The following is a 14482-nucleotide window of genomic DNA, read 5'->3' on the forward strand; positions in this document are numbered from 1 at the left end:
TGGCCTTCAGGAGCTTGGAGCTGAAAGGAGCTCATCACCTCCAGATACAGCCTTCTCTGTTGGAGGAAGGATGTGGGGGCAGAGAACCAGACAAGTCCCTGAGCCCCCCAATGCAGACCGGATGTGGTCCCCAGGCTTCTGCATGCCACCACTCTGGTCCTTCTGTAGTACATCCTGACCATCTGTCCTTTATCCGTATCCATCCCAGAGGGCTGGCCTTGCTTCTCTGCCCTCACCAAGGTTCCTGAGCCCCTTACCAGAACTCGGAGTGATTCTGAATCATTGTTACCACCTCTTTGGCTGAGGCAAAGAGTCATCAAGCCAAAAGCCGTTGCCATTATTTAGGCACCTTCCAGGTCAAGTTCTGGTTGTTCAGGCCCCTGTGACTGCACTGGGTATGAGTGTGGGGGATTGTGCATTTATTATTGTTTTTGAAGATCGATTGATTGATTTGAGAAGCAGTTATAGACAGAGGGAGAGATAGAAAGAGAGATCTTCTATCCTCTGGTTCACTCCCCAAATGTCTGCAATGGCCAGAGCTGAGCAGATATGAAGCCAGGAGCAAGGAGCTTCTTCTGGTTCTCCCAAGCACTTGGGCCATCTTCCATTGCCTTCCCAGGCCATTAGCAGAGAGCTGGGTTGGAAGAGGAGCATCCTGGACAAGAACCGGCGCCCACATGGGAAGCTTGTGCCACCGGAGGAGGCTTAGACTACTACACCAATGCACTGGCCCCTGGGACTATATACTTCATTCTTTTGTTGTCTCCTGGATTTTTCTGAATCACTCCATAATTAATTTATTAATTGTGGCCCTAGCTGTGTTTTAAAAAATTCAATCCTTACATCCATGTTCGTAATGGTTGGTGTAGATATCCTCTGATTCGTATCATCTTGAGTCAGTTCACGCCTCTTTATAGGAGATTACTGGTATGGCGGGTGCATTGGGATCCACTGGAGGACTTTTGGTGAGAAGTTTTGCTTCTTCACTTTGGTAAAAATTGTCATTCAAATATGAAAATGGGTACATGCTTTTTCTTTCTTTTATTTTTCATTTTTTTTTTAAAGTCAGAGAAAGAGACTGAGACGGACAGAAAGAAGAGATGTTCCATTCTGTGGTTCATTCCCCAAATGCCTGCAACAGGCAGAGCTAGGCCAGGCCAAAGCCAAGAGCCCAGAACTCAATTGTGGGTGGCAGGGGCCCGGGTACCTGAGCCATCGCCTGCTACCGACCTGGGTGTACATTCCCAGGAAGCTGGGTAGGAATCAGAGGAGCAAGGACTCAAACAGGGTGCTCTGAGCCTCAGACGTCCTAAGTGACAGCTCAAGTGGTGACTTAACTGCTGAGCAAAATGTCTGCCCCTGCAGCTTTTCCCTTAGGGCAATAAAAACAACCAGGAATGGCTGTTCGTCACGGAGGTCACGTCTACCTGTGTGTGCCTCAGCCACTTAGCTCATTGACTCAAGAAACATTTATGGAGGAAGGGCAGGAAAGGCAGTTGTGTGCCAGGCACTGCCCTGGTGCTGACCTTGCAGCCAACAAGTAAACTGGCAGTGTCCTTATTCATGGAGTTTACGTCCTGTGGCAGACGGACAGCAGACAGGCCCATCTAGAATCTGATGCTGGGAGTGATCAGGGTCATGAGAGTGGAGCTGAGACAGGGAGCCAGGGGGATGGGATGGAGACAGAGCTGGCTTGGGCCAGCCAAGATCTCCCTGAGAAGGTGACATCTGAGCAGAAACCCAGAAGAACCAGAGAGCTGCCACATGGATGTCCAGGGGAAGACCAGAATCCCCATCGTGGCTGGTGAGCTCCCGAGCCCTGGACATGGACTTTGTCACAGGGGGAGGAGGAGTGGAGGTGAGACAGTGTGGGCAGAACTGTTCTCTCTACCTCCAGGTCGTCACAGGGTCAGCTGGAGGAAGATCGTGGCATTCATTGTGTGCTCTGATGGTCGACCAGAAGGCTCACCTGGAGCAAGGACATTGTCTGAAACCACCCCTGTGAAATGAGCAGAACCTGGGGCACTGCTGGAGTCTAACCCTGCACAGAGCAAGACTTACTCGCCCCTCCTGCCCTGGCCAGGGATGCCTTCCTCTTTTGTGTCATTTGAGTCTATCTGCCTCGTCACCTGGACGGGAAGTAGTCACTGAGTAGGGCTTGATGGGAAAACTGAAGCGATGACAATCAGTAGGATCGGGGACCAGGAGGTGCATGCTTCCTGCTCTCAATGCTGTAGCCATTGCTCCACGTGTGCAGGTGTCTGTCTGAGAATACCATAGAGAGGGAGCTCACTCAGCAGCCGCTAGTGAATTCCAGTGGACTTGAAAGTCAGCCCCCTGTGCTGCTGGGCTCTGTACCCAGAAACTCTTGAGGCCTCTGCCACCATTCTGGGGCATACTCTGGGAAATTGAGGTATGGGGTGTGAATAACTTTCTGACAACTGCATCCAACCATGTCACGAGAATTGGAGGGGAGGAGGATCTTCCCAGATTTATTTGGGAAGCAGTGATGTCAGGAGAATGGTCTGTTTCCAAATATTTCTGCTCGGCCTCCCTTTGGTGCATATTCTGTGTTTCAGCTTTTGGAGGGCAGAAGCCGCTCCTGGCTGAACACCTGGACCCTGGCAGAATGCCGGTGCACTGGGAGGATTTATGGGGTGTTGGATGGATGCCCCAGAGCCTCTGGGTGGCCACGGAACAAATCGCTGCCTTCATTCCCCAGGTGTCTCTTGGCTTTTCTAGGGTGGACCTGCAAGTTTGGGCAGAACTGCACAAGGGGTCCAAGTCAGAACCAGGATGTTCCAGAATGAGAGGTTGGAACACTTACCTGGAGTTGGAGCACGGAGCATGTCCCTGGTCCCTAAAGGGCACCTGACACTGTCTAGGGCATTGTTCAGCTTTATCTCCAGCCACATGTGGGGTGCTCGGACAGAGCCCACCCCAACATCTCCCACATAACCCAAAGCCTTCTCCACTCACATGCCTTGTACCCGCTGGTCTCACCACTTGGCATGGTGTTTTGCTTGTATCTCCTTGGAGAGCTTTCCCCCCTGCCCTTAGAGCTCTGTGGCCTTCTCTCTGTTGTCTTCCCTTTTGGCTGGATAAACACACGCTGTTTTGCACAAAAAACCCTGACTACATTCTTCTTATACACAAATGCAAACAAGCCACAAGTTGTGGAGTAAAACATGAAACCTTACCTCCCCTATGCCCCACTTGCCTCCCAAGAGAATGTTTATGATTTACCAGACATGCATTTCTTATGATTTTACATACAGGTGGGTACACACCTGCTCATTGTATATGTGCTGCTCACCAACTAATTTTTTTCAGCTTATGTCTAAGATTGATTTATCTGTCTGTAAGCATACTTCAGAAAGTTCACGGAATATGAAATTAAAATGTTTGTGTTAGTGTAAAACATTTTGAAATCCATGCATAACATTTTCATAATCAGCATTTTCCATAAGCATTTTTTCTTTAAATGTGTGGATTTTAATTTTTAAAAAACTCTCTCTTTCCTTTGGGGGGAAGACTCTGATCTGCTGGCTCACTTGTCAAATGTCTGCCATGACTAGGGCTAGGCCAGACCAAAGTCAGGGGTGGATAGCCAACCCAGGTCTCACTTGTGGGTGACAGGGACACAGCCATCTGAGCTGTCACCTCCTGCCTCTTCCAGGGTACGAATTAGCAGGGAGCTAGAATTGGGAGCAGACCTAGGACTTGAGCCCAGGCACTCTAGTTTGGGATAGGGGCAAACTAACTGGCTCCTTAGTCATTAGGCCAAATGCCTGTCCCCATTCTGAGTTAATTTTTTATAGGAAACAGAGGCAGGGGGAGGGTTCCTTTTTGCATGTGGATATCCTATTGTCCTAGCACTATTTGTTGGAAAATTGTTCTGTCCTATTTAAACGTCTTGATGCCTTGTCAAAAACCGGTTGACCATAAATTGTTTATTTCTTCCCTCTCAACTTTATTAATCTGCCTCTCATTATGCTAGTACTGCTATATGTACGGTCTTGATCAGTATAACTTTGTGGTCGGTTTTAGAATAAGAAAGTATGAGTCTTCCACCTCTGTTCTTCCTTTTGAAGGTCTTTGGGCTGTTCTGGGTCCCTGTGTAAATTCTAGGGTTAGCTGGTCAAAAGAGCAGCTGAGATTCTGGTAGGAATTGTGTTGACTATTTAGATCACGTAGGGAGTTTTGCCCTCTTGACAGCGTGCAGTCTGGACCTGCTGTATTCCTTGTTACTGGTGTATCGCTCAGCTCCTGTAGTCAGTGAATTCGTTGGGTAGACCCTCAGAGGCCGGTTCCTCAAGCCTCACAGACTGGAATCCAGGGACATACCACTTTTCCTTGCTGGAGAAAGTGACACAGTGCAGTGTAGTGTCTGATTTAAGGCTGGAGACCTCAGAGAAAATGTTTAATTCCTGAATTGATGCAATGGGATGCATCTGGCACTGGCCACACCGGTGGCCACCTGGCTTCCCTTTATATGAAGGGTGGGATGGGAAGTCCTAAGTCCGCATCTCCATGCCCTGAGAAGTGTGGTGAGAACTGGGGCCTCAGCCCTGGAGCACGACACAGTAGTGGGCATGTTGGTGTGAGCCCTGGCTTAACCTCTTGGGTGCGGAGGTAGGATTTCATCTGGGTGAAGCATTCTGCCCCCAAAGTACTTATTGCCTCTGCCCCAATTCGCTGAAGAATGGAATAAAAATGAGAAAGCAATAGCTTCACACATCAGAAGTTTCGTTTCCACCCTACACGCACTTATATGTTCCAGATGCGGTGCTTTGGCACGAATCTGAGATCTTATTGTCAAGGCAGAAGAAATAACAAGCAAAGCGCCTGCATTTGTGTCTCTGGGAGCTTTGTTTTCCAAACAGTGAACAGCCTGGGAAACCTCAAGCTCACTCCTGCTTCGGCTTACTCTCAGCTGGGGTGAAGAGCTCCTGTTTTAGTTATAAAGAGCTCTTTGTTTTCTTTTTTTTTTTCCTTTATTTGAAAGGCAGAGAGAGAGGGAGAGAGAGAGAGATGGGGGGGGAGAGCGAGAGAGAGAGCGAGCGAGCTTCCATCCACTGGTTTGCCCTCCAGTGCCTGAACCAGCTGGGATTGAGCCAGGCGAAAGCCAGGAACTCAACCCAGGTCTCCCATTTGGGTGGCAGGGGCCCAAGTACTGAGTCTGTGCCTGCTGCCTCCCAGGTTGTGCAGCAGCAGGAAGCTGGAATTGGGAGCCTGGCCAGGATTGAAATGCAGCCGTCCTGATATGGCACATGGGTGTCCTAGTGGTGTCTTAACCACTACACCAAACTCCTGCCAAAAGAGCTGTGTTTTAAGCAGAAACGTGAGTGTGTGTGTGTGTGTGTGTGAGAGAGAGAGAGAGAGAGAGAGAGAGAGAGATTGCTTGTTACTGTTGTTGTTTCCAAAAAGCAATTTTAAAACAGATCCATTGGGGTTGAATTTTTAGTTTGTTTTTGAAAGGGGAAGGGTTACATGCAGTAGAAATTGTTTTGAAATCTTCAAAATCTAAGAGACTTTGATTTTATAGATTCTTTTTTCTGAAACTGTTAGCACAGGCACTTCATTTGGGATTTTGTTTCCATCCTTTAGTAAGGGGTGTGTGAGCATGCGCAAGCACATGGAAAGTTAGGGGAAAAACACAATGATATAACCCAACCCCCAAACAAGGAAGCGTGTTACAGAGCTGAGGTTTAGCACTTTGGCTCCTGCCTGGGCTCAGAAGGTGCAGCTTAGCTGACCTTGTGTAACCTCTCTCTCGATGACACATCTCCCAAGGGGCCCAGGAAGACTGAGTCTCTCCAGTATGACTTTAATTTTACACATGCTCTGTGCAGTCTTGCAAACTCAAGTGGCTTTCTTAACCAATCAATCACATGTTGTGTGTTCCGAGCTGGGCAGGGCCTTGCTCATCTTTGGCCAATGTCGTGAGTCAGAACATATTTAAACGACTGCCTGAGTCCTGTTCAGGAGGAGAAAGTTGGCCAGTTAATTTTGGGATGTGCAGGCGCTCTTAAACAACATGGCAGGGCCGGCGCCGCGGCTCAATAGGCTAATCCTCCACCTAGCGGCGCCGGCACACCGGGTTCTAGTCCCGGTCGGGGCGCCGGATTCTGTCCCAGTTGCCCCTCTTCCAGGCCAGCTCTCTGCTGTGGCCCTGGAGTGCAGTAGAGGATGGCCCAAGTGCTTGGGCCCTGCACCCCATGGGAGACCAGGAGGAGCACTTGGCTCCTGCCTTTGGATCAGCACAGTGCGCCGGCCACAGCGCTCCAGCCGTGGCGGCCAGGTGAACCAACAGCAAAAGGAAGACCTTTCTCTCTGTCTCTCTCTCTCTCACTATCCACTCTGCCTGTCAAAACAAAAACAAAAACAAACATGGCAGGGGTTACATACAGGTGTTAACAGCTTTATTTTTGTGTGACAGCAAATGCTTATAAAGGAAGTTAACATGGTACTTTTTTTTTAAAGATTGATTTATTTTTTTGAAAGGCAGAGTTAAACAGAGAGAAGGAGAAGCAGAGCAATAGAGACAGAGAGAGAGAGAGGTCTTCGATCCTCTGGTTCACTCCCCAGTTGACCTCACCGGCTGGAGCTGTGCTGATCTGAAGCCAGGAGCCAGGAGCCAGGAGCTTCCTCCTGGTCTTCCATGCAGGTGTGGGGACCCACAGACCTGGGCCATCTTCCACTGCATTCCCAGGCCACAGCAGAGAGCTGGACCAGAAGTGGGGCAGCCGGGTCTTGAACTGGCACCCATATGGGATGCCAGCACTGTAGGCGGCGGCCCCACCTGCTCTGCCACAGCACCAGCCCCAACATGCTACTTTTTAAAAAAGATTTTTATTTATTTACTTGAGAGGTATTGTTACTGACAGGGAGAGGGAGAGACAGAAAGGTCTTCCGTCTGCTAGTTCACTCCCCAAATGGCCGCAATGGCCAGAGCTGGGGCAGTCCAAAGTCAGGAGTGGTGAACTTCTTCCAGGTCTCCCATGTGGGTGCAGGGGCCCAAGCACTAAGGCCATTCTTCACTGCTTTTCTAGGCACATTAGCAGGGAGCTGAATTGGGAGAAGAGCAGCCAGGACCCAAACCAGCACCCATATGGGATGCCAGCAATAGGCAATGAATTTACCCACTATGCCACAGTGTAGTCTCCCATTTCCTATTTCTTAATTGCTAAAGGAGATAGGTATGTAACCTAAATTTACATCATGGACTGTTTTTTTTTAATTTATTTTATTTATGTAAAAGACACACTTATAGAGAGAGGTAGTGACAGAAAGAGAGAGAGGTCTTCCATCTGCTGATTTACTCCCCAAATGGCCACATTTGGGAGCTGAGCTGGTGTGAAGCCAGGAGCTTGGAGCTTCCTCTGGGTCTCCCGCATGGGTGCAGGGGCCCAAGTATTTGGGCCATCCTAAGCTGCTTTCCCAGGTACATTAGCGGGGAGCTGGATCAGAAGTAGAGCAGCCAGGACATGAACTGACACTAGTAAGGGATGTTGGCATTGTAGGTGGTGGCTTAACCCACTAGAGCATAGTGCTGGTCTCAAGGGTTTGTTGTTGTTAATCTGCCTCCTTATCTGATGACTTGAAATTTCATGCAAGGACAGGTCCTTAAGGATGATTTCTAATAGGAAATCACTTGTTTGGGGGGGGGGATGTTAGGGTTTGGTGATGTATAAGATATATTTTTCCATCTAGCTCTTTACTAAGAAATTTATTTTAAGCTATTGGCTTATGTAATTGTGGAGGCCTGGTGAATCCAAAGACTGCAGGGTAGGCAGGCAGGCTAGAGACCCACGGAAGAGTTGTAGCTCAAGTTCAAAGGCTGTCATTAGCAGAAATTCTCCTTGCTCAGGCAGTCACTGATTGAGTGAAACCCACCCACACTGTGGAGTATAATCTGCTTTACCAGGTCTGTGGATTTAGTATTAATCTCATCCAAAAAACACCTTTACCAAAATCTCTAGAATAATGTTTGACCAAGTGTCCGGTCACTGTGGTCTAACCAAAGTGAGACATACTTAACCATCACAGTTGGGGGCTGGGTGAGAAACATAATGTTTGAAGTTGTTGAAAAGAAAGGGGGAAGGCTAAGGTTGGAGGCGGGAGTGAGATACTGTTACAGATAGTAGGATGGTTCAGAAAGGACTCCCTCCCCCATGCCTGATTGCAAAATCAGCCCATTCCTGCTTCTGTTGCAATGGCTGGGTTCAGCATAGGTTGAATGGGGTGAGGGTGGGGGTACAGATTTTCTTGCTCCGATTTGATATGGAAGGCTTTCTTTCTTTCTTTTTTTTTTTTTTCTTCTTGTGTTTCACTTTAGGATCAGAGACCTGAGATCTCATGGTCCTAGTGAAATAAGCCCTTTGTCTGCAGCTACTGGGTGCACGTTCCATGGATTTAGCCATCGAGGACTGTGTGTGTTAAGGCAGCACCTGTGTCTCAGCTGGAATGTACATGATGTTGCCTTTCCTGGGCTATAAGATACTACACAGCCGTAGTGGCCACAGGGCTGTTGGGGTCTGGAGCTGTCTGGGTAGAAACTGAGCCTGTATGAGAACAGGATATTCAGAAAACATTTATTATCATTTTAAATTTTATTTTAATTGAGATATAATTAATATATTATAAAATTGATCCTTTAACATTTTTATTTCTTTATTTTCACTTTATTTAAAAGGCAGAGAGATACAGATTTCCCATCTGCTAGTTCATTCTTCAAATGCCTGCGACAGCTAGAGGTTGGCCAGGTCAAAGCCAGGAGCCCAGTTCATTGTGCGTCTCCTTTGTGGATAACCCAGCTCCAAGTACTTGAGCCATCACCTGCTGTTTCCCAAGGTGCACATTAGCAGGAAGCTGGATTGGAAATGGAGGAGTTGGGATTTGAACCAGCCACTCTGATGTGGGATGCAAATATCCCACGATATTTGGCTGCACCAAATGCACAGTTCATGATCCTTTTATTTTTTGAACAAGATTTATTTATTAATTTGAAAGTCAAAGTTACAGAGAGAGAGAGGGAGAAACACGTGTCTTTCATCTGTTGGATCACTCCCCAGATAGCCGCAATGGCCAGGGCTGGGTCAGACTGAAGCCAGGAGCCAGGAGCTTCCTCTGGGTCTCCCATGTGGGTGCAGGGGCCCAAGCACTTGGGCCATCTTCTGTTGCTTTCCCAGGCTATTAGCAGGGAGCTGGATCAGAAGTGGAGCAGCTGGGACACTAACTGGCACCCACATGGGATGCCAGTGTCAGGCAGTGGCCTTACGTGCTTCGTCACAATGTTGGCCCCACATGATCCTTTCAGATAACACCTAGTTTACTAGTTCTCAGGACATTCACCATGTTGTGCAACCATCACCACCTTCTAATTCTGGAACATTCTCATTACCCCAAAATACAGCTTTTATTTTGAAAGTAATTTTATTTATTGATTTAAGATTTTATTTATTTATTTGAGAGGTAGAGTTACATACAGTGAGGGACAAACAGAGAGAACAGTCTTCCATCTGTTGATTCACTCCACAATGGCCACAACGGTCGGAGCGGTGCTGATCCGAAGCCAGGAGCCAGGGAGCTTCTTCCTGGTCTCTCATGTGGGTGCAGGGGCCCAAGCACTTGTGCCATCTTCTACTGCTTTCCCAGGCCACAGCAGAGAGCTCAGTGGGAAGAGGAGCAGCTGGGACTAGAATTGGTGCCCATATGGGATGCCGATGCTGCAGGCGGAGGATTAATTCACTGCACCACAGTGCTGGCCCCATGGAAAGTAATTTTAAACATTTAAGAACACTGTGGAATCAGTCCTGTCAGTAAATATAGAGAATGCTGTTTTGTCCAACCAAAAACAAAAATGAAACCCTCTCTTCTTTCCACTTTTCTCTCCAGTTGTGCCCTCATTTGTCTTCATTTTAGAGCAAAAGTTTTTTTAAATGTAAAGGTTTATTTATTTGAAAGGCAGAGTTAAAGGGAGAGGGGGAGAGACAGAGAGACCTTGATTTGTTGATTTACTCCTCAAATGGCCTCAATGGCTGGGGTTGGGCTAGGCTGAAGCCAGGGGCTTCTTCCCAGTTTCCATGTGGGTGCAGGGGCCCAAGCACTTGGGCCATCCTCTGTTGCCCTCCCAGGCACATTAGCAGAAAACTGGATTGGAAGTGGAGCAGCTGGGACCTGAACTGGTACCCACATGGGTTGCTGGTGTCACAGGAGGTCACCCAACCAGTTAAACCGCAATGCCAGTCCCCAGAGTGGCTTCTTGAAATAATTGTCTGGGCTTGCTAACTCCAGTTGCATTCCTTTGTTCCTCACTTTAAAGGATTGTGATCCAATATCAATAGCATAACATTTACTGTCCAATTTAAAAGATTTTAAAATTGATTATATTGACAGATAACAAATTTCCTATCTATATGTTCACTTTTGAAATGTTTGCAACAGCCGGAGTTGGACCAGGCTAAAACCAGGGACCAGAACCTAGCTTGGGTGTCTCATGTAGGTGGCAGGGACCAAGCACTTGAGCCATCATTTGCTGCATTCCAGGATGCACATTAGCTAAAAATTGGAATTGGGAGCAGAGCAGGGACTCAAACTGAGGCATTGTGCTGTAGGATGTGGGCACCCCACGCAGCATCTTAACCATATGCTAAGCCCCGCCTGTCTTTAGTATTTTGAAGCATGCCATTCCGTAGTGTTAGTGTATTCACATTGCTGTATAACCAGTCTCTAGGAGCTTTCTTATCCTGGGAATCTGAAACCCTTTATCCATTAAGCAGTGGCCCCCTTTCCCTATCTGCAGCTCCTGGTAACCACTGATTTACTCCCTGTCTCTCTTGAGTCTCACTACTCTAACTGCCTCATTGAAGTGAAATCAAAAAATGTTTTTTGTGACTTTGTGACTGGCTTCTTTCGCTTAACTTGTCTTCAAGAGTTGATCCTCCATGTCATAGCATGGGTCAGAATTTCCTTCCGTTTAAGGACTAATATTCCACTGCTTGGATAAACCATCTTTTGTTTATTCATTCATCTTTTGGTGGACACTTGGGTTGCTTCTACTTTTTAAAATTTTATCTGTTGATTCTATTTTCCCAGTGAAATCTTTTTATAAACTCATATTTTAAAGGTATGTATTATTTGAAAGGCAGAGTTATAGAGAAAGAAGGAGAGACAGAGGAAGAGAGGTCTCCCATCCACTGGTTCATTCCCCAAATGCACTTAACAGCCAGGATCGGGCCAAGCTGAAGTCAGGAAGGTCTACAGTACTTGAGCCATCCCCTTCTGCCTCCTAGGATGTGCATTAGCAGGAAGATGGATTGGAAGTAGGGTAGGCAGGACTCACACTAGATACTCTGATGTCTATGGCAGATGTCAATATTGCGGCTGCCCCATTCTCTTTTTAAACTTACTTATCTTTTATTATTATTAGGGAGAGAAGGGGAGGGCAGAGATACAAAGAGTTCTCATCTATAGCTTCACTCCCCACAGGCCCAGAATGGCCAGGGCTAGAAACCGAAGCTGGAACCCAGGAATTCAATTCAGGTCTTCCACATGCATGGCAGGGACCCAACTTCTTGAAGCATCACAGCTGTGTCCCAGGGTCTGCATTAGCAGGAAGCTGGAGTCAGGAGCTGGAGCCGTGTATTGAAGTTAGGCATTCTGATACGAGATATGGGTGTCAGCTGCTTGGCCAAATACCCTCTTCCCTTCCACCTCCCACTGTCCACTGAACCCATCATAGAAGGCAGGCTTGGCTCCCCTGATCCTGACCCAAACCTCTTGCTGAGGTCTTTGGTGACTGCTGTGTTGTTCGTCCTGGTGGCCCATTCTCTGGCACTGTCTCATCTGGAAGCAGCACGGTTTCAAGCAGTTGGTCGCTTTCTTCTTTGAAGCCCTTTGTCCCCCTATCTTCAGGACACCTTGCTCTCCTGGTCCCCGTCCTCCATCTCAGTGAGATCTCTGTCTACATGCTCAGGATGAAGTCCTGGGGTATCCCCTGGGCTCTTGCATCTCATTCCCACACTTCTCAGAAGACCCCACAGTGTCTGCTTCTAAGCAGACCTAGAACGTGGCTGGTGCTCGGCACCTTCCTCCAACCACTGGCAACCCAGCCCCTCTCCCTGGAGTCACCATGGTGGCCTCTGTCTCAGCCTCCTTTTAGCTTGTTCTCAATTCAGAGCCAGAGGGATCTTTCTAAAGGATGGGGGTGAGTACCGCTCCTCTGATCAGAACTCTCGTGTAGATGTCATTTTACTCACTGCAAAACCCAAAGCCCTGACAGTGGCTGAGGCCCCCCAGGATCTGACTGCCTTCCTCAGTGGCTCCCTTCCTGCTGCTGTGCCCTCCATGCTCTGCCTCAGGGCCGTTGCACTGCTCTTTGCCCGAAGTGTGCATGGCTCAGTCCTTCACTGCCTTAAGTCTGCCCTGGTCATTGTCTCTAAGCCACTCCCTTCCACATTTCCTCTGCCTCCTCTGCTTTATTTTTTCTCCTTACTATGATCATTATCCAATACATGGGGTGTTTAATTCATTTATCTTATTTATAGTCTGCCTTTCCAACTAGAATGTAAATTTCACAAAGCAGGGACTTTTCTTCTGTTTTGTTGCCTGCTATGTCCCTAGTAGGGACAATAAATACTTGCTGAACCAATTTTATAAAGGTGTGGAAAATTTAAAAAGCCATCTATGATTCTTTGATTTTAAGTTTCACCTGTGAATTATGACATATATGAGCATACTTCAAAACGTTCGTGAAAAATAATGGAATTCAAAGATGAGTTAGTTTTGGTGCAAATAGCTTTGAAATCCATGTTGACAAGGGGTCTTCAAAAAGTCTTTGGAAATTATGTGTTATAAAAAGTTATGCATGAATTTCAATTTTAGAACCAAAATAAACATCTTTTAATTCCATTTTCCTTGAACTTTTGAAATTAACCCCAACTATATAATAGAGAGAGAGAGAGAGAGAGAGAGAGGGAGAGTCTTACATTTGCCTTCAGATAGACCTACACACCCTTTTTATTTTCATTAAAGTTGCTACATAGTCTTCCCAGTTATTGCTTGTTAAACAGCTACATAATGTTTCACTGAGTGGATGTTGTAACTTTGTTTAACCTTGTTGTTTTATTCAGCATTCCTGGGCAGCTTCCAAGTTTGGGCTGTTGTTGATCACAGACAGTGTCTGTGCTGGGCCTCCCCCCTGCCTCCCTGCCTCCTCTCTGGAAGGAGCCCTGTTCTCCTGAGCCAAGTGGGGGCTGTGGCCCAGCCTGTGCCTATCATGGTTGCCTCCCCAACTGACTGCGGTACCTGCCCCAGGGCTGGATCAGGGCCAGATACAGGTCCGGTCAGGCCAGGCTGTGGACTTCCTCCTAACTTGATCAGAAGAGGCAGAGAAGATGCTCAGAGGCGCCTGGGTCCGGAGCAGGAGAGGAGGGCTCGGCTCATTGCCTTTGGTTGCAGTCATGTGACCGAGCCGTTCCATCAAGCTCCAGCAAATCCCTCTTCTCTCATGCAGTTAGATTTCTCACTGCAACGGGGGAGTCTGGACAAAATCAGATCCAATGGAACATCCCTCCTGAGTCCCCTTGTTAAGTTGTTCCTTAGTTTAGAACAAGGCAAGACTTGAAAGCCTTACAGCAGGTGTTGGTCAGGACAAAGCCATGGGCAGAGCAGGAGTGTCTCCTTTTTATTTATAACTTTTATCTGCTAGTTTACTCCACAAGTGGCTGTGATAGCTAGGGCTGGGCCAGGCCGAAGCCAGGATCCTGGAACTACATCTGGGTCTCTCATGTGGGTGCAGGGGCCCAAGCACTTGGGTCATCTTCCACTGCTTTCCCAGGCACATCAGCAGGGACTGAATTGGACGTGGAGCAGCCGACACTCAATCTGGGTCCCATGTGAGATGCCAGTGCTGCAGTCTCAGGCTAACCTTTCATGCCACAAAGCTGGCCCCAGTGTGTGGGTTCTGAAGCTGACACTGCCATCTTAGAGGGGTAACTTTGCCAACCTCAGTTCTTTTGTCTGTGAAATGGGATGAAAATCATCATATCCCACCTCTGGGAATTGTTTTGAGTACGAATGAGGAAATAAACAGAAGGCCTCACAGTTGTGCAAAAGCCTGAGAGAGGGTGCTCCATGAGCCTTACCATTTATATTCTTTCCATTATAAAGCCACACTCTTAAGAGTGTCCCAGGTCATTATAAACATGGGATTATCATATGATGCAGCAATTCCACTTCTGGGCTTGTGTCCTAAAGAAGTGAAAGCAGGGACTCAAGCAGACCCTTGTACACCCATGTCCACAGCAGCATGATTCACAGTAGCCACGTGGTAAAAACACCCAGAATCCATCGGCTAACGAATGGACAGTGTGGTGCATGCCTATGATAGAATATTCTGCCTTACAGAGGAAGGAGATTACATGGAAGAATCATGAGGACCTTGCACTAAGTGAATACACCTGGCAGAAAAGGATAC

At 47.6% G+C, this 14482-nt stretch overlaps 2 protein-coding genes across 4 annotated transcripts in view; one reads left to right on the forward strand and one right to left on the reverse strand.

Annotated features, from left to right (window-relative positions):
• ARHGEF3 (Rho guanine nucleotide exchange factor 3) overlaps positions 1-14482 on the forward strand; it is a 339744-nt gene that overhangs the window by 12849 nt on the left and 312413 nt on the right. The gene's annotated exons all lie outside the window — the stretch shown is intronic.
• Positions 2186-3013, reverse strand: SPATA12 (spermatogenesis associated 12). Its single transcript, XM_017344262.2, is given in 5 exon segments — positions 2186-2455; positions 2458-2559; positions 2562-2706; positions 2708-2822; positions 2980-3013. Coding segments are annotated over 5 exon segments (666 nt in total).

Source organism: Oryctolagus cuniculus, chromosome 10 (assembly GCF_964237555.1).
Source record: "Oryctolagus cuniculus chromosome 10, mOryCun1.1, whole genome shotgun sequence".
NCBI lineage: Eukaryota > Metazoa > Chordata > Mammalia > Lagomorpha > Leporidae > Oryctolagus > Oryctolagus cuniculus.